The sequence below is a fragment of the Brachypodium distachyon genome, chromosome 1, assembly GCF_000005505.3.
Source record: "Brachypodium distachyon strain Bd21 chromosome 1, Brachypodium_distachyon_v3.0, whole genome shotgun sequence".
NCBI lineage: Eukaryota > Viridiplantae > Streptophyta > Magnoliopsida > Poales > Poaceae > Brachypodium > Brachypodium distachyon.
The window spans coordinates 29,899,909-29,916,711 of record NC_016131.3 but is presented as its reverse complement, the minus strand read 5'-3'; the positions used below and the strand labels follow the sequence as shown (position 1 = coordinate 29,916,711).

The following is a 16,803-nucleotide window of genomic DNA, read 5'->3' as shown; positions in this document are numbered from 1 at the left end:
ATAATACAGAGTAGCCTTTCTATTCAGAAATGAGACTTTCCTTTTGAACAAAGCAAGAATGGAACATTCTTCTTCTCTAGTTTTATTCAAAATAATAGTCATACATGCCATTCCAAGTACAGAATCATCAGGAGACTTAATGCCAACAGTTACCAGTTCAAGATAAACTTCCAGGATCAACACATACAAGATCAAGTCTAAAAGTGAATTCAGTACAGCACTCATTTGAAACTGAGCTTTCAAAGTGACGAAACACGCAAGACACACAACGTTTACATCAAAACTTGAGTTGACATAGTAGAACATTAAGCTTCTGACACAAATTTGTGTTGCGGAGATAGAAACAACCTATAATATGTGAATCCCATATTACAGTAACTTGCTACTGATCACACCAAATTTACTCATAATAACAAGAGAAAAGTACTTTTTTTCGTCCTTCAAGTTGTCTGAAAGTTCGCTTCTCGTCTCTCAACAAAATTTTGTACTTTTTTCGTCCCTCAATTTTCAAAACCGGACACTTCTAGTCTCTCAGTCCATCCAAAATGGTTTTCCTATCCACGTGTCTGGTTTTTCTTACTGCCGTGCCATGCTGGCGTCCACGTCCACTCTCCAAAGTTCTGAAAAGGCTATCAAGCTCAGCATGAATCTTGTGTTCCTGTGTTGAAAGCATGGTCCACAACTGTTGTAGAGCTCTCTTTAATGGTCCAGGCCATTCAGGATCATACCACACTAGCAAATCACAGGATGTCTCATCCTACATTTTAAGAGAAAGAAGATAATGCAATTCAAATTGGCGAAAAATCACATAGCTGCGAATGAACTAATTAGCTGCAAAATAACTTGTTTCTCACCTCACAGCTGCAACCAATGAATCGTCTGCCTGTGTTCTCTCCATCAAATGCCACTTTCCTAACCGGCAGCAGACCATGGAAACACTTAATCTTGCTATCAACCTCCCAGCCATAGTACTCAATGTCATCGATGGCAACCGGAACCTGCCCTGATATCATTTCTCTACTCTTCTTCTCCTACAGTAAGCCCAAGTCAGACGAACCCTAATCCCCAAATCCACACACCGGCAGAACCAAAATGCCCAAATCCGCACCAAAATGACATGTATTACGACATACCTCGGTCTCCTCTCTGTCGTCGCACCTGCCAGGCGCCATGGATCTCGGTGGACCAAACCCGCACTGAAGTCGCCGCTTCCCTCGCCACCGTCGACCACTCCGTCGGGCGCCGCCGCCGCCACAGTCGCGAGAGCTCGTTTGGGGATTAGGGTTAGAGGAGTTGAGTGACGGGAGAAGAAAGGGAACGAGGGTATCAACCGGTACGGCTGACGTGGACGCCAGCATGGCACGACAGTAAGGAAAACCAGACACGTGGCTAGGAAAACCACTTTGGATGGACTGAGGGACTAAAAGTGTCCGGTTTTGGAAATTGAGGGACGAAAAAAGTACAAAATTTCGTTGAGGGACGAGAAGCGAACTTTCAAACAAGTTGACGAAAATTGTGATATCCATCCATTCTCTACCTCCCCCATCTATACAGCAACCCAGAGAAACCAGCGAATGTTCTAAACAACGAAATTAACTTCAGGTATAATCAATCATCTTAATCAAGGGCTCATAACCAGCTCCAGGAACAGGTCAACACGGCCATGGCGCTGCCTGCCCTTTCGCGGAAGCGTTGGACCGACCTTCTGTTGGCTTCCACTCGGCCAGACGCACGCTGGGCCTGGGCGGCGTCAAACTCAGCCTTGGCCCGGCGTTTGGGGCGGAGGTCTCCGGCGTGGTGCCGTGCGCGACAGTGACGCCGACAAGGCGGAGGAATAAACGAGCATGGCGGCTTGTCGCCAGAGAGGACTGGAGGTGGCAGGTGTGGCAGCCAGGGGAGCGCCGTCGCGCTCGGCCATGGCAACGCGCTGCTCACGCTGGAGCCTTGCGGCGACGATGACCAACGACTCCACGTCGTTGGACATGGAACACATCACGCTAGAGGAGACAGGGAACACGAGCTTCGGCGGTGGCGGCGGAGGAAGTTGAGGGATATGGATCGGAGAGTCGAGGGCCTGAGACGGTGATTGCGGACGGGGGAGGGGCGGGACGACGGCGGAGGAGGAGGTGCGTGGGCGCCTGGCAGCGGGGGAGGGTGATGGGGAGATAGGAGGGGGCCGGCGGCCATGGTAGGAGTGGATCAGGTGAGGCAGGAAGAATTGCAAAAGTAACCTCGAGTTTTGCAGAAAAACCTGGTTCCGTCCTCAAATTGGACTGTGCGTTGATTTCTGGAAAAAAAGACTAAAACGCAAAGTTGAGGGACGAAAACCAATGAGAGAAACAATATTGCTTTTATTATTAGGTACATATCTGATCCATTTATTCAGTGGCGGAGCCAGCCAATTTTTGAAGCATGGGCAAAGTCTAAACACTTCCTCCTACTCTAAAATTTGCCCATAATTTTTTCCTAATTTAAACATCAACCTTCTTTCGTTTAACAAGAAAATCAGATGGGAGCCTAGACAATTGCCCGGGCGGTGGCTACGCCCATGCATTTATTTAAGATGTAACAAATAGCAATTGAAAGTTTTAGAAGCCTTCATAATGATGTTTGGCAATGCAATGTTTACTAAAGGGGAATGGAAGTTTAAATCTCAATTCCCTTTCCCTCCCACAGCCCCATGTAATATAATTTGGGAAGTTTCACAACCTAATTCCCTTTTCCTTTTCTCTCTAAACTCCCAATTAATATCACCAGACAAGCAATAGATTTAAAAGTCTTGTCTCCTTTAATTTCAATTCCCTATCTTTAATCTTTAATTCCTATCTTTAATCTTTAATTACTCCCAACCGCACAGCTGTTGTCATCGTAGAGATCAATTTCACCTAATACATTCCGTTTAACATCTTTCAAAGATGCATACAGCCGTAAAGAAAACAGTAAATTTCACAAAACCACACTTCTTACTTCTTGGGGATAGAGTTTCAACAGGCCATGGTTATGTACTAACAGTCTCACAGAATCACACTTTTTAAGACAGCTTGTTTCAAAAAACCCAAATCGGGTGGATTAGAGTGTTTGATGTTGTTTCCGACACATGGGACCCACACTACTACAGAATCCTTCATCAGTAACGGACGAAAAACAACATCACTGGCGGTCAGGCCGCTCGTCACTAACTCCTGCCAGTGATGTGTGCCTCGTAGTGATGCTTGCTCCATCAGTAACGGTCACACACGACGCCCGACAGTGATATGTTTTTGCAAAAAAAAAAATTGAAATGCCCTCCCGGCCCGCACTGCAGCCCAAACCCAGACGCCGTCCGGATCCGTGATGGATGGGCCGAGACACGGCGGCGAACGCTGCCGTCCACACCTCCGGTGAGCTCATCCTGAACCATGCACCGGTGCTGCACAGCGCGCCGGAGCCGGGTTCTTCGTCGGTGGCGACGGCTTTCCGGCTTCAGTATAGAGAGAGAGAGCATGAGAGAGAGATAGCCTGAGAGACAGAACGAAGAGGGAGAGAGGAAAACTTACCGGATCTCGGACTGGGTTGGCGACGGGCGGACCGAGGGAGGCCGGATCCGGGGGCGGCGGGGGCCGGGGCGGCCGGGTCAGGGAGGCCGGATCCGGTGACGGCGGGGGCAGGGACGGCCTGATCCGGAGGCGGCGGGGTCCGGGGCGGCCGGAGTGGCCCTCGTCTTCGAGGGAGGGCGGCGCGAGGGGAGGAACCGGCGCCGGCGAGGCAGAAAGGAGAAGTTTGGGGGAGAGGAGAGTGTTCGGGTGGGAGAGAGAGATAGGGAGCGTGGCGGCTGCGGCAGGGAGGAGAGAGTTCGGGCGTGAGAGTTGGCTAGGGTTTCCATCGTATAGGAAATGGTTGGGCCGAGATTTGCATGTAAGCCCAATAGTTCATTAGTGGCGGGCATAGGTTAAAACCCGCCACTGATGTAGGTAGGCCTGTTACTGATGATTGTCATCAGTGACGGGCGCGAAAGGCCGGTCACAGATGTCTCGTCACATATGTATTGTTTTGTAGTAGTGCCACCAGTCAAACCCAATGTCGGACGCCCCGACCTATTTCTCGCCACATCATCACAAGGACCAACCCGTCGGGCACCCCGCCATCGCATTCCCCATCGCGTGGCCACAACATCCCTCGGCTTCGGGGAAGACCGTCGCCTGGCGCGGAGAAGATGGCGGCGACTGCAGCTCCTCGATGCACGGCGAGGCGCACTAGGGATCCCTTCGTGTGCGCGCCATCACGGTGGAATGGAAGGCGACGGTGGGGTGAATCCGGCGCTAGGGTCGTCCCGCGACGGTGAGGTGGCGGCAGCCGACGGTGGTCTGCCTGGAGGCTCAGGGAGGTGGCGCAATGCTCCCGCGCGCGGCTATGGGACACGGGGGCCACTGGGGGAGAGGACGCGAAGGCGGTGGAGCTCCGCCGGAGCCGTGAGAGAAAACCCACGCGTGGCAACGAGGGCGCGTGGCGAGGCTGGGAAACGAGCAGCAGCTCGGGCCGCTCGTTAGAGCAGGTCCTAGGGTGGAGAAGCACCATGGGGCGGCGCCGGAGGTCCCCGGCGGTGGCTGCCTCCTTCTTCAAGCATGACGGTAGGTGCTGAGAGGCCGCGCGAGGGTGGTTGATGACGGCAGGGTGCCTGAATGGTGGGTCCTGGCGCTGACGTGGCGCTTGACTGGTGGGTGCCACGTGTCGGAACACCATAATCCACTCGATTTGGGTTTTCTAAAACAAGCTGATTCAAAAAGTGTGGTTCTGTGACACTGTCAGTGATAACCGTGTCCCGTTGAAACCCGTCACATGAAGTGTGGTTTTGTAAAATTTACTTTTAAAAAAATGCATCCTGGGCAATGCTTTTCTTACCAGAGAGAAAGGTGGGAGGAAGCAAGGATCGGAAAGGAGCTGACGCGAGATCCGTCCGTGACTAAAATAATCCGACCCCAATCTGGGATCAACGGAGCCTGGTCAATGGATCGGGGACGATGAAACTGGTACTACTCCGGATCGAGCTAAGCTAGTTAAGCTAGGATAGCTGCACCTTTATTTTTCCGGTTTTCAACGCACTATGCATCCAACCATGCATGCATGCACGTAGTGCACACAAGAACGGCAGAAGCAGACGACAACTGAACGACGCAAATGGTTGTCGCTAGTCTAGATTCACTGTTGGTGGGAGATAGATTGAGCCGCTTAGCTTAGCTAGCTGCACGCGTTTCAACTTCAAGGACGACGACGTACGGTAAGGTACCGGACTTTGCTTCTTCAACGATCATCTTGCTTTTTTTTTGGGGGACCACAAAGGGAGGGAGCAGATGCGGGCCTGGCGATCGAGGCCCACATTCACGACCCAGCCCATCGACGGACACTAGCGTTCGGTTTTATACCGTTTTAATGCCCATCTCAGAGCAGATCAGTTGCTCAAAAGACAAATCTCATTGCCAAATCCTGTGTGCGCTCACCACCGCTGGCCATGACAAGGGTTCTCTTGGTGCTATGTTCAGGGAATAGAAGTTTATTCTTCGACTGGTTTATTGATTTTAAAGTACTTTTTGTTCCTAGAGTTTGTAGTAAGCCGGCGCATGACTGGTGCGATGGGATCGCGTAGTGCTCAGGCCGAACCTATTTTGTGGCTTGATAACTTACCTCTTGATGTATCTAGCCTAGCGACTGGCGATTTAGCCTCGTCCGCGAGTTGATAGAAATGCATGCGTTCCTCGGATCAGATCTTTCTCTAACAGAACTCTAAAAGCAGATCTTCCCTAAAAAAAGGTCTACAATGGAATCATCTGAGAACAGATCGTTTCTCAAAAAATAAGAGCATACATTCTTTCGAAGTTCCCTTTCTGGTCTTACGTACGGTATTACCTCATATTAGCTTTTTTTTCACCAACTATTTGACTAAGAATTACTCCATATATAAATGTACAATTATATGACACAAAATTGATATCATTGTATTCATATTCACAAGTACTTGCTTGGTTATGATTTTAAATCATGTTAGTCGCATATAAATGAGTTAATTTTTAGTTAAAGCCTTCATCAACCAAAACCTAATGTACACACTATAGTTGGACGGAGGTAGTAATTATTTCCACTCCCAGCAAAAAAAAATTCCCAGTCTGCAACAGCTAATGCATGTAAGGTAAATCCTTGCAACAAGAGTATCTGCATCCATTTATTTTACATCATTACATGCATCTAAATCCTTGCACACGCACCTTTCTTGTTGCAAGGATTTATAGAGAGAAGCCCCTCAACTCGAATACCAGTTAAAACATAACCTCCAGCTATTCATACCATTTAAATTACCCTTCTAACCCAGCAAAAAGATGGTTTTCACATGCGTAACAGGTTTTGATCAAGCCAACTAACATTATTTTCAATCTAGAAAATTCTGAAAAAACGGAGAAAATCAAAATCATGTTCTCAACCTATTTTTAAAATTTCAGCTTCATGGGACAAACGATTAGTAGAAAAACGACATACTAATTTTTAGCCTTAAATTTTTTAATTCAAAAGAAAAGTTTAGATTTTTTTTCAAAAGATTACACAAAATCATAAATGTTGCCGTTAGCCTACTGTTAAAATTTCAGCGCATTTTGACTAAGGATTCAAGAGAAAAATGCAGAAGTCAACTCGATCAAAACATGCCACGTATGCGAAAACCATCTTTTGGCTGGGTGAGGGGGTTAATTTAAACGGTATGAATAGTTGAAGGTTGTGTTCTAACCAGTATTGGAGTTAAGAAAGGTAATTTAACCTTGGATTTATAAGCTCCGAGTTCTAAAATATGCTGTCAGCAGCAGGAGCAGCATGATTGAGGACTAGCATGTGAAGAATTAAAATTGTGGGATGCAACCTTTCACAGCTGCGATTCTCAAAGAAATCCACAAATAAAGTAACGGATGCAATGGGGAGAGTATTCACTGAATGTGGTTACCAAAAGAATATCAGAACACGCAGAATTTGCATCAGTAAAATTCAGAGAACTTGATTGGTCGATGTACAGTCAAATAACTTGCAGAACCATAAACAGGGGTACATTTGTCTGAGACTAGCCAGCCGCAGACTGAAGACTGACACATGTGCATCTTACAATCTCTCAGAGTCTCACCGACCGGCTGCCGTGAGCTCTACAGAAATACCGGCCAACTGCACGGAAGCAACCTTGGCATTAATCTTCTCTATATATCCATGTCTCTTTGACCTGCAAACAGATTATGCTCTGATCATGGGATTGAGCACTAATATAGCATAGTAGCATTGCAATTATTGAAGGTCCCTCCTGATTGGTCATTTCATTTCGGCCACATTCCTTCAGTTGCACATGCACCAACTCTTGACCTTGTACATTTACAACGGATATTACTCTTCTTTCAACTTCAAATAAATATGATTGCATTATTGTGAGAGAAGTCACATATATTTACTGTATGATTGTGAGCGTTTATATATTTTTTTCGTTTGAAGAATAGCAGATCATTGATTGATCAGTTTACAGCATGATTGCTGAACTATGATTGATTTTTTTTAAAAAAATTAGACTAAAATCAAAGGATTAAATTGGTCTCCTATAGCAGATTGCACACATATAAGCAGCACTACTAGGAGACCAATCTTGTCACAAACGCGTGCATTTGTTTATCACACTCATATATAGCACCATGGGCGGGATCAAGAGATATTACCACGATTTCATCCATATCAAGTTGCATAGCTTCAGTCGCATCAGTAGATATGTTGCTGATTCAATTCTTTTCCTCTATCGATTTTTCACGTTGAATGTTCATCCATTCTGGATTCAGTTGTCCTACTTACTTGCCATTTCTATACTTAGTTCAGTCCTCTTGATGTCACTGAAACCAAGCAACCCTGAGTTCAGCCCCCGTTACATTGATATGCTGTTCCTGTCAACCTCTGCTCTAACAGTTTCTGGCCTCAGCACCGTCAAAATGGAGGACCTCTCAAGCCCCCAAATTGTGGTCCTGACGCTGCTCATGTTTGTAGGAGGGGAGATTTTTGTTTCTCTCTTAGGCCTCATGCTTAGAGTGAACCATCAGGACATGCCAGATATTTCAACCGTGAAGATCAGTTCAGTTCCTGTGGAGCTTGAAGCGATAGACTCAGCGAGCAGTGTGACATTCTGCGACGAGTCAAAGCTTGAAGAAGCAACTCAAGCAATTCCACCTAAGAATTCAGATTTGAAGAGAAGGTCTCTCAAATGCTTAGGATACGTGGTCTTTGGGTACCTTGCTGTGATTCATGTCTTGGGCTTTCTGCTGGTTCTGCTGTACATAACTCATGTGCCAACTGCAAGAATTCCACTGAACAAGAAAGGGATCAATGCCGTGCTCTTTTCAGTGTCGGTCACCGTCGCCTCCTTTGCAAATGCTGGATTAGTGCCGACGAATGAGAACATGACCATCTTCTCAAAGAACTCAGGGCTCTTGCTGTTGCTCACTGGCCAGAGTCTTGCAGGCAACACACTGTTCCCTCTTTTCCTGAGGCTACTGGTATGGTTCTTGAGTAAGCTGACAAAGGTGAAGGAGCTGGGGTTCATGATCAAGAACCCTGAGGAGGTGCATTTCGGTCATTTTCTTCCTAGGTTGCCAACTGTATTTCTCTCCTCAACGGTCATTGGCCTTGTAGCAGCAACAGTTACACTGCTCTGTGCTGTTGACTGGAATTCTTCAGTGTTCGATGGGCTCAGCTCTTATCAGAAGATCGTCCATGCATTCTTCATGGCGGTGAATACAAGGCACTCAGGAGAGAATTCCATTGACTGCTCGCTCGTCTCCCCAGCAATTCTAGTAATATTCATCATCATGATGTAAGTTCATGACTCCATGGCACTTTATTAATTGATGTTTCATGTCATTTGACTAAGGCTACTTGTTTTAGAATCATATGATACATGCCTGACATTTCGCTTGGTCTCAGGTATTTGCCATCATCAGCAACATTTGCACCACCCAATGGAGATACTAAAACCACTGATGACAACATGGAGCACAGAAGAGGATCGTTGGTGCAAAACTTAGCGTTTTCACCACTCATGTGTAACATTGTCTTTGTGATCGTTGTCTGTATCACTGAGAGGAGAAGACTCAGAAACGATCCGCTCAACTTCTCCACCTTGAACATGATATTTGAGGTCGTCAGGTGAGTTCTCTCTTCGATGTGACCAAAATTCTTCAATTACTCTGCTGGCCAGAAGCGATGCAGAAAAGTCAATAAGGCAATGAATAACTGGGAGTCTTAAAGTAAATGGGAATTGCGACATAACAGAAGAATGTGTTTCATTAACAGAGCACCTTGTATTTGCAAGAGCTAACTAGCTTAGGAAATGAAATCTACCTCATGAATTGTTCTTTTTTTTTTCAAATCACATGAACTGTACTTAATAAGGGAAATCATTTTAGTATGATTTTTTTTGCAGCGCATATGGCAATGTAGGGCTATCCACTGGTTACAGTTGTTCTAGGCTGCAGCTGCTACATCCAAAGAGCATATGCCAGGACAGGCCATACAGTTTTTCTGGTTGGTGGAGCGATGGAGGAAAGCTTGTGCTGGTCTTGGTCATGTTCTATGGCAGGCTCAAGGTATTCAGTATGGGAACAGGTAAATCTTGGAAGGTAGGGCACAGCTGAACAAGATTAGTTGCAAAGCGGAGTGTATCAAATTTACTAATTTAGTACGATTGTCGTTAGTGTACTGCCAGAAGGTTCAGGTTTCTAGTTGGACTTCATTGGGCAAAAACATGTGTGTTTGTGGATGTTGCAACTGTAATGCAAATGTTTCTTTCCCCAATCATCTGGTTTGCTCTTTTTATTAGCAGTCACCATCAAAGTATCAATGCAACTAAGAAACAAAAGTGCAAAAAAAAAAGTACCAATGCAACTTAGCACAGATTAAGTTAACTGAACCTTCTCTGGTGCCTTCGTCCAGAGTATGGTGAACTAATTATCATCTTCATACAGTAACAGTTATTGATATCTCAAGATTTTTAGTCAAGTGGCTTCTGTTCATTTGAACAGTCATTATTTCAGTCGAGCAATGCCTCGTCATCTTAAGATTGATCAAGATGAAACTACAGGCCTGCATTTATGTTGTACCATGGTCAGCAAGGAACTGGCGAGAAAAGTGAGCAACTGAGGAAGGTTCCTGTCCACTGGTGTCTGCAAATGTCCCTTGAAGCATGTCATTAGAACACTTGGTGGCCATGAGTTCGATTATAGCTAAACACGCTTCGGAGTTATCGTTTGGTAGCAGCTGCAGTCGCTTTCAGAATCATCAATGCTGCTGGACATCTTCAAGGGAAGAGAAAAATGCAAGAAGTAATTTTCTGCATATTCTTGTTCGCGACAAAATTCAGAGATGCTCAACCATTTAAGAAAATTTTGCCCTAACTTTTGGGTAACCCCACTAACCAGAGTACTTACCAGCTGTCACGCCACCTCTCTTGATATGTACAACACTTTCGCCTTCCTATTCTAACATCCTGGTCAAGGTTTCCCTTAGTGGCATGGCAATTGCCTTCATAATTAAACAAAACTTTCACCTGCATATTCTGGTGCCTGGTCATGGTTACCCTTAGAAAGATGACAATTGGCAGATAACGGGACAGAAATTTAGCACACCTGCAAACTGTTCCTTCCTATGCTCACATACACATTGAAGCATCTTGCTGCATGCTCCATATGCATAGCATAAGTTCTGAAAGTATCTTTCTTTAAAAAACACATGTGTGTCTGCTCTCCACTAACTTAACCAATCGACTGCATGTGTGTCTGCCCGCCACTAACTTAAACCAAGGCTGTATATATACTCCCATCAGTCAGTTGTCACTTTTAGTTGCCTCTAGAACCAAGGCTCACACATCATAAAGAGCTACAAGCACAGCCATTTACCCCCAATGCCTAGCCGGCTGCATATCTTTGTCAGTTCTGCAAGACATGTCACTAATTCTTCTGTGTTCATTTCTCGGTTCATTGCTTCCCATCTTAGCCCGCTTTTGATTCACTTGTCCTATTTTGTTATCTTTGATATACTTGGTTTTGTTGCCTTGATGGCGCTGAAGCCAAGCAACCCTAACTACACTCCTCGCTACATCGACATGCTTTTCCTTTCGACATCTGCCCTCACAGTTACAGGATTAGCCACCATCAAAATGGAGGACCTTTCCAGCTCTCAAATATTGGTCCTAACTCTCTTGATGTTGTTAGGCAGTGAGATGTTTGTTTCATTGCTTGGCCTTGTTCATGAGTTAAGCAAGCAAAACAAGCACGATCCTGAAGATAGTAGAGTCAGATCAGTTACCGTGCTCAACGAGTCGCAGGTAGAAGAAGCAATCCCGGCAACACCATCAACAAATTCCAATGGCCTCAAGAAGAGTTGCCTCAAGTATTTAGGATTTGTGCTGGTTGCCTACATGGTCACGATCCTTCTTGTAGGTTCTCTATTGGTGTTCATGTATGTCACACATGTTTCAACTGCAAGAGATGTGCTAGCAAGGAAAAGTATCAACACCGTGCTCTTCTCGATATCGGTCACCACCTCTTCCTTCACAAATGGAGGATTGCTGCCGACAAATGAAAGCATGGCGGTGTTTGCCTCAAACCAGGGCCTCCTGCTGCTACTCACTGGTCAGATTCTTGCAGGGAGCATGCTGCTTCCTGTGATTCTGAGGCTTGTGATATGGGCACTGAAAGGACTAAGAATGACAAAAGTTAAACCTGAAGAGTTTGAGTTCATGATGCACAACACAAAAGCCATGGGTTTGAACCATCTGCTGCCTAACCTGCAGACAGTATTCCTCGCAGTCACGGTTACTGCTCTCACAGCTGTGGCCGTCACACTCTTCTGCTGCTTGAATTGGTATTCTGCAGTGTTCACGGGGCTCACTTCCAGCCAGAAGATTACCAACGCATTGTTCATGGCAGTGAATGCAAGGCAGGCAGGAGAGAATTCCATCGACTGCTCCCTTGTCGCGCCTGCAGCTTTACTACTATTCATGGCTATGATGTATGTTCCATTCTCTAAGTTCTTGTCATCTGGAAAACAGCCATAAAATAAATAACAAATTGCTGTACATTTTCAGGTACATTCCAGCCTCGACAACAGTTTTCTCAGTGCAAGATGATGATGCAAGAGGCGATACGGAACACAAGGATGGACCCAAGAAGAGAAGTCTATCGCTGAATAACATGCTGTTTTCACCACTAGCCTGCAATGCTGCAATGATAATGATCGTCTGCATCACGGAGAGGAGATTACTCTTTACGGACCCTCTCAATTTCTCCACATTCAACATGATCTTTGAGGTGATAAGGTAATCAGCTAAAGATATCAAAATCTTTTGCAACTTTATCCTCATAATTCTTCTGAAACTGTTAGCAACTCAATCATTGTTTCTGCACACAGTGCATACGGGAACGTAGGGCTGTCCATCGGTTACAGCTGCTCAAGGCTGCTGCACCCAGAGAAAGAGAGCATCTGCCATGAGAAGCCGTACAGCTTCTCGGGGTGGTGGAGCGACCAAGGGAAGGTTGTTCTTGTTCTGGTGATGCTCTACGGGAGGCTCAAATGCTTCCACAAGCACAAGAACTAGTAAATTAAACCAACACCATCAGATTAGCCGGCCATATATCTAGTGATACCACCCTTCAGGTGATATCACCAAACATTCAAATAGTGATCTAAATAGTTATGAACTTCTTTAAAAACAATTCTGTTATATATGATGAAGCATCCTGTGAAAAATCGATCCAGATCAAAACGTATATCAACAGAAAAAAAAAGACAAAATTCAGTGAATAGTGCCTGTATTTTCCCTTTTGTTTTGGATTTATTTTTCAACAGATTTTGTCTTAATTTTATTCTCACTGTGTTATATGTTAATGTTGTGTCCATGTGTTGAAGACCATTTACACCACCAACATTTCAACATTGGTATGAGGGTATCACCTAAAGAGTGGTATCACTGGCCCTGTTTTCATGGTGTAAATTTGCAACAAAGGTATCATAAAATTCGTTTTAATGTGCGATTACATGTTGCTTGGAACTGTAATATGGCCACTTACCGGGTAGCGGGTGCGGAGGTCGGTGATCGGCGGCAGCGCGTCAAGCGGCCGAGATCGAGGCCGTATCAACAGTCGGTTCCGCCGCCGCCGCGCAGCACGCCTGAGCCCTCGCACTCCTAATAAACCACCCGAGGCGGCTTCCGTCGCTACTCGCCGGCCACGGCCGAGGAGGCCACCGCAGCTTCTCCACCGAAGTAGACGGAGATACGAGTTGAGTATTGACGGTAGAGGCAGAGGAGAGAGCGCACGGGCCTGCGGCGGAGGTCGCCGCCGGTGAACTTCACGGCAGCCGCCGTTTCGGAAGAGGGGGTTGGCCTTTTGGGGGCGCTTCGGCGAGAAACCGTTGGCCCGTAATGTTCGTTCAGCTCAATACAAATGCGGCCCATAAGTATAAAAATGGCCCGCCGGCCCAGTGATGTTGATCCAGCTTCCAGCCCAATAGTCGCATTATCCACCACTACATAAACCCATCCCCGAGCTAGGGTTTGGGTCTCTCGCATCCATCGCCATCCGCCAAACGCCTCCAGCTCCTCCGCCGCCGCCGCGAACCGAGACAGCAGACATGGGCGTCTACACCTTCGTGTGCCGCAGCTCCGGCGGTGAGTGGACGGCGAAGCAGCACAAGGGCGAGCTGGAGGCCTCCGCCGCCACCACCTACGACCTGCACCGCCAGCTCGTCGCCGCCGCCTCCGCCGCGGACTCTTCCGCTGGCGTCCAGTCCTCCTTCACCGCGGTCTCCCCCACCTCCGCCATCTGCCAGGTCCGGAACCCCCCTCGCGTTTACTGCTCTGTTCTGTACTCCTGATCTAACTGTATACGTTTGTCTTGCACTTCCATTATGTATATATACGGATCCATGAGTTTCTTGTGATTACTTGATCCGTGCTAGTTTGTATTGCATTCTGTGATGTGCTTTCGGTAGTGTTCTAGTTCCCTAGTCAGATCTGAGTAGCTGTTATATGTGTATATTAGTTTATTGGTCTAATTACTCGTTTCTGGTGATTGGAAATGCCCTGCCGCGTGCGAGGACGGCATGCTTGTTCTTGGTCTACATAATTCCGAATTGAGCAATATTTTTTTTTTGATTTGTTTGTGTTGTTATGAGAAGTAGGTTAGTAGCATCTCAAGCAGATTTTAGTTGCTGTCTCCTCTAGGTGTTTCATTATGGTTCAGAAAAATCTGCAAGGAGATGTTGTGAACTTGTGATACCATGAGATTATTTATTTATAGCACTAGTATGAATAAGCTGTAGTAGCTCTTGATTATATTAATTGTAGCCTTTAATTCGCCAATACAGCAAGGATTTACATCTATCGTAATGGAGGTGGTGAATTCGTTTATTAACTTTTGTGTTGTGCCTTAAGATGTTCATTTGACAAGTTTCTTGCTATTTGTTGGTGTGTGGAAAGTCATGTGATGTGTATTGGCGCCTCCAAGCTGCCAAAGCTTTTGAAGCCAGTTGTGCTGTTTTCTACTCCTATCTTTTGTAAAATCTCTGTAATGCTGATGTGAAAGCACAAGCAGGTGATCATTGGCGCCGTCGGTGGTGGTGCCATGGTCGGAGGTCCTGCTGCTGGTGGTGCTCCCGCATCCGGTGGAGCTGCCGCTGAGGCCCCTAAGGCTGAGGAGAAGAAGGAAGAGGAGAAGGAGGAAAGCGAAGACGACCTGGGCTTCTCCCTCTTTGATTAGATCACTCTCTTGCTTTGTCGCCCACAAAATGGCATATGGTACTCCTATTGCAGTAATTTTGGTGCCCTGTGCACATATCTAGAGGTTTCTGAACCTGCCGTGCTGATTGTCATGTGATCTATGTGTTACTTTCAGTTCATGTGAGGACTTGGTTATGTTATTCAGCATCAGATATCCTACTACTGTTTTTCTTCTCGCTAGTCTAGTTTCTCTGTTATGCTATCATTGCTTGCTTTGTTATATATATGCGCCCTTGGTTCCTGGAAATTTTGTTTTACTGGTTATTGCTGTATCTTGTTATCTATGGCTCAGATCATTTTGACACGGTCATATTGGTTTATCTTTTTTGGCTTGAATCTACGGCTCAGATCATTCTGACACGGCCATATATTCTGTTTTTTTTTCCTTTTCACTGCTGTTTGGGTTTTTTTTTTCTTGGCTCCTGCCTGAGATAATTTGCATTGAGCATGAAAATGCAAAGCAAACATCAACAGAAAAGTGAAGAACCTGCCTCTGCCTCTGCATTCGCATAGAATGAGATTCTGTTTGGATAATTTGGATAATTGTTACTCCCTCCTATCCAAACAATTGTTGTCCATTTTGTACCAAGTCAGTGCAAATTCTGTCCCAAGTGAGTGACATTTTTTATGGATTTACGTATTTAAAGCTAGATACTTGTGAAGGATATTCTCGCTGAATTCACATTTTAACTTGTTTTCCCCCAAACAAAAGTATTCATTTGCTTTGCTTCGCTATAAGAGTTGGGCTGACGTTGTATTGTACCACGGGGAAATTTCCTAGTTGGCCTGACGTTGATCGGGACGAGGTTGAAGCCCGGGAAACAGAAACCAGAAAGTACATTGTTGGTACTCCATTGGCGCGATCGATAAAAACCTGATCGCATCCCGGATTGATCGAGACCACACCAGGAAAAAAACAGACAAACATAAGCATGATGCAGTAAATAAAACGTGCTCCACAATTGTACAATACTGTGGAGACATCGTCCCGTTGTGCACACGCTACAGAATGCAAAGGCGAAGGAGGAAGCTTCCTGGCGTGAATTCACGGTGAGCCCTGCCCCGACCGGGCCCGACGTGGCTCTCGCGGGGGCACACGAATCTGCTGCCCCGAGCACGAGGAGAAGAGATCGTCCGTCGTCTACCGGGGAAGAATCTCCCGTGAACCGCGTAGGCATCGACGCGTGTCTCCGTCTCCCAGAACCCGATCTCAGTTGACTCTTGCGGCAGGGGCAAAGGATGGATATACGCGTGACGCAGCCGCTGAGCTACCACGGCCGGCCAGCGACTCCGCGCCGTCCTGGTTTCCCACTACTGCCTACACAAGAACCAACCACTAGAAATCTCTCAAGGCGTGCAGGAACTTTTCTCAAATTTTTGGTAGAAATTTGTCTTTTTGACCTTTCTAAATGTGTAATTACTTGAAATCTTACGGGTTTATAGATGATCAAAAATCTAACATACTACTCCGTATAATCTCAAGTTCTTTTAAAGAAGTTCTAAACATAGTTTCTACCAAGTTTGTACATTGCAGTTCGTACAGTAAAAAAATGATCCCTGTCTAACTTTTCACTTCTTGCTGCTGCCAGGAGACAGGCAAACAGCTGGGGTGTGATTAAAGCTCGTGATTTCTTGTTCCGAAGCATAATCTGCTGTTAACTGGTTATAGGGATCGACGACGTGGCGTCCTGCAAGTACTTTACCCCCCAGGTTGGCCCCCGTCCAAGAGACAGTCTAGGGAACGACGACACCCATCATGTCATGCAGATAATATGATCCGTAATGTGAAACTCATTTCTTTTTTCAAGCAATTTGATGAATCCATCATCTATCCAAGCCATAGAATAGAGCATTATTGGCACCAGATTCGCGGCGTGTCTTCGCCAAATACTCACAAAATAGCGGTTCAGATTCTGATCTTTGCACACACACAAGAAATCTGCATGAACGAAAGAATTATACGGAGTAATAAAAGTCGTAGTAGCAAGATTCTA

At 46.0% G+C, this 16,803-nt stretch overlaps 4 protein-coding genes and 3 long non-coding RNA genes across 7 annotated transcripts; 3 read left to right on the top strand and 4 right to left on the bottom strand.

The window, feature by feature from the left end:
* Nucleotides 1-59: 59 nt before the first annotated feature.
* On the bottom strand, nt 60-1,311 carry LOC100846688. Its single transcript, XM_003563467.4, has 3 exons — nt 1,134-1,311; nt 855-1,031; nt 60-757 (listed from the first exon to the last, which is right to left on the bottom strand). The coding sequence occupies exons 1-3, from the start codon at nt 1,170-1,172 to the stop codon at nt 524-526; spliced, it is 450 nt and encodes a 149-aa protein (XP_003563515.1). The 5' UTR covers nt 1,173-1,311; the 3' UTR covers nt 60-523.
* Nucleotides 1,312-2,811: 1,500 nt separating this feature from the next.
* LOC106865765 lies at nt 2,812-3,868 on the bottom strand. Its single transcript, XR_001405101.2, has 2 exons — nt 3,537-3,868; nt 2,812-3,460 (listed from the first exon to the last, which is right to left on the bottom strand). It is a non-coding gene; the product is annotated as an uncharacterized LOC106865765 (long non-coding RNA).
* A 3,049-nt stretch (nt 3,869-6,917) lies between these two features.
* On the bottom strand, nt 6,918-7,849 carry LOC112269778. The gene is made up of 2 exons (XR_002961803.1): nt 7,707-7,849; nt 6,918-7,362 (listed from the first exon to the last, which is right to left on the bottom strand). It is a non-coding gene; the product is annotated as an uncharacterized LOC112269778 (long non-coding RNA).
* LOC100823634 (cation transporter HKT1) lies at nt 7,643-9,849 on the top strand. The gene is made up of 3 exons (XM_003560467.4): nt 7,643-8,848; nt 8,959-9,180; nt 9,458-9,849. Exons 1-3 carry the CDS (start codon nt 7,683-7,685, stop codon nt 9,666-9,668), a joined length of 1,599 nt encoding a protein of 532 aa, XP_003560515.1. The 5' UTR covers nt 7,643-7,682; the 3' UTR covers nt 9,669-9,849.
* Nucleotides 8,850-13,476, bottom strand: LOC112269779. The gene is made up of 2 exons (XR_002961804.1): nt 13,101-13,476; nt 8,850-9,221 (listed from the first exon to the last, which is right to left on the bottom strand). It is a non-coding gene; the product is annotated as an uncharacterized LOC112269779 (long non-coding RNA).
* Nucleotides 10,650-13,067, top strand: LOC100846381 (probable cation transporter HKT9). Its single transcript, XM_003563466.4, has 3 exons — nt 10,650-12,042; nt 12,119-12,349; nt 12,442-13,067. The coding sequence occupies exons 1-3, from the start codon at nt 10,934-10,936 to the stop codon at nt 12,626-12,628; spliced, it is 1,527 nt and encodes a 508-aa protein (XP_003563514.1). The 5' UTR covers nt 10,650-10,933; the 3' UTR covers nt 12,629-13,067.
* Nucleotides 13,477-13,580: 104 nt separating the features above from the next.
* Nucleotides 13,581-15,006, top strand: LOC100846076 (60S acidic ribosomal protein P3). The gene is made up of 2 exons (XM_003563465.4): nt 13,581-13,860; nt 14,625-15,006. Exons 1-2 carry the CDS (start codon nt 13,663-13,665, stop codon nt 14,787-14,789), a joined length of 363 nt encoding a protein of 120 aa, XP_003563513.1. The 5' UTR covers nt 13,581-13,662; the 3' UTR covers nt 14,790-15,006.
* Nucleotides 15,007-16,803: the final 1,797 nt, after the last annotated feature.

What these genes read in the sequence shown, in the direction of transcription:
- LOC100823634 (XM_003560467.4), top strand. Translation starts at nt 7,683, where the DNA reads ATGGGCGGGATCAAGAGATATTACCACGATTTCATCCATATCAAGTTG. An exon ending in GTAATATTCATCATCATGAT is followed by an intron (nt 8,849 to 8,958) that starts GTAAGTTCATGA and finishes GCTTGGTCTCAG; the next exon opens with GTATTTGCCATCATCAGCAA. An exon ending in ATGATATTTGAGGTCGTCAG is followed by an intron (nt 9,181 to 9,457) that starts GTGAGTTCTCTC and finishes TTTTTTTTGCAG; the next exon opens with CGCATATGGCAATGTAGGGC.
- LOC100846076 (XM_003563465.4), top strand. Translation starts at nt 13,663, where the DNA reads ATGGGCGTCTACACCTTCGTGTGCCGCAGCTCCGGCGGTGAGTGGACG. An exon ending in CCACCTCCGCCATCTGCCAG is followed by an intron (nt 13,861 to 14,624) that starts GTCCGGAACCCC and finishes AAGCACAAGCAG; the next exon opens with GTGATCATTGGCGCCGTCGG.
- LOC100846381 (XM_003563466.4), top strand. Translation starts at nt 10,934, where the DNA reads ATGCCTAGCCGGCTGCATATCTTTGTCAGTTCTGCAAGACATGTCACT. An exon ending in CTACTATTCATGGCTATGAT is followed by an intron (nt 12,043 to 12,118) that starts GTATGTTCCATT and finishes GTACATTTTCAG; the next exon opens with GTACATTCCAGCCTCGACAA. An exon ending in ATGATCTTTGAGGTGATAAG is followed by an intron (nt 12,350 to 12,441) that starts GTAATCAGCTAA and finishes TTCTGCACACAG; the next exon opens with TGCATACGGGAACGTAGGGC.
- LOC100846688 (XM_003563467.4), bottom strand. Translation starts at nt 1,172, where the DNA reads ATGGCGCCTGGCAGGTGCGACGACAGAGAGGAGACCGAG. An exon ending in ACGACAGAGAGGAGACCGAG is followed by an intron (nt 1,032 to 1,133) that starts GTATGTCGTAAT and finishes GGCTTACTGTAG; the next exon opens with GAGAAGAAGAGTAGAGAAAT. An exon ending in TCATTGGTTGCAGCTGTGAG is followed by an intron (nt 758 to 854) that starts GTGAGAAACAAG and finishes CTTAAAATGTAG; the next exon opens with GATGAGACATCCTGTGATTT.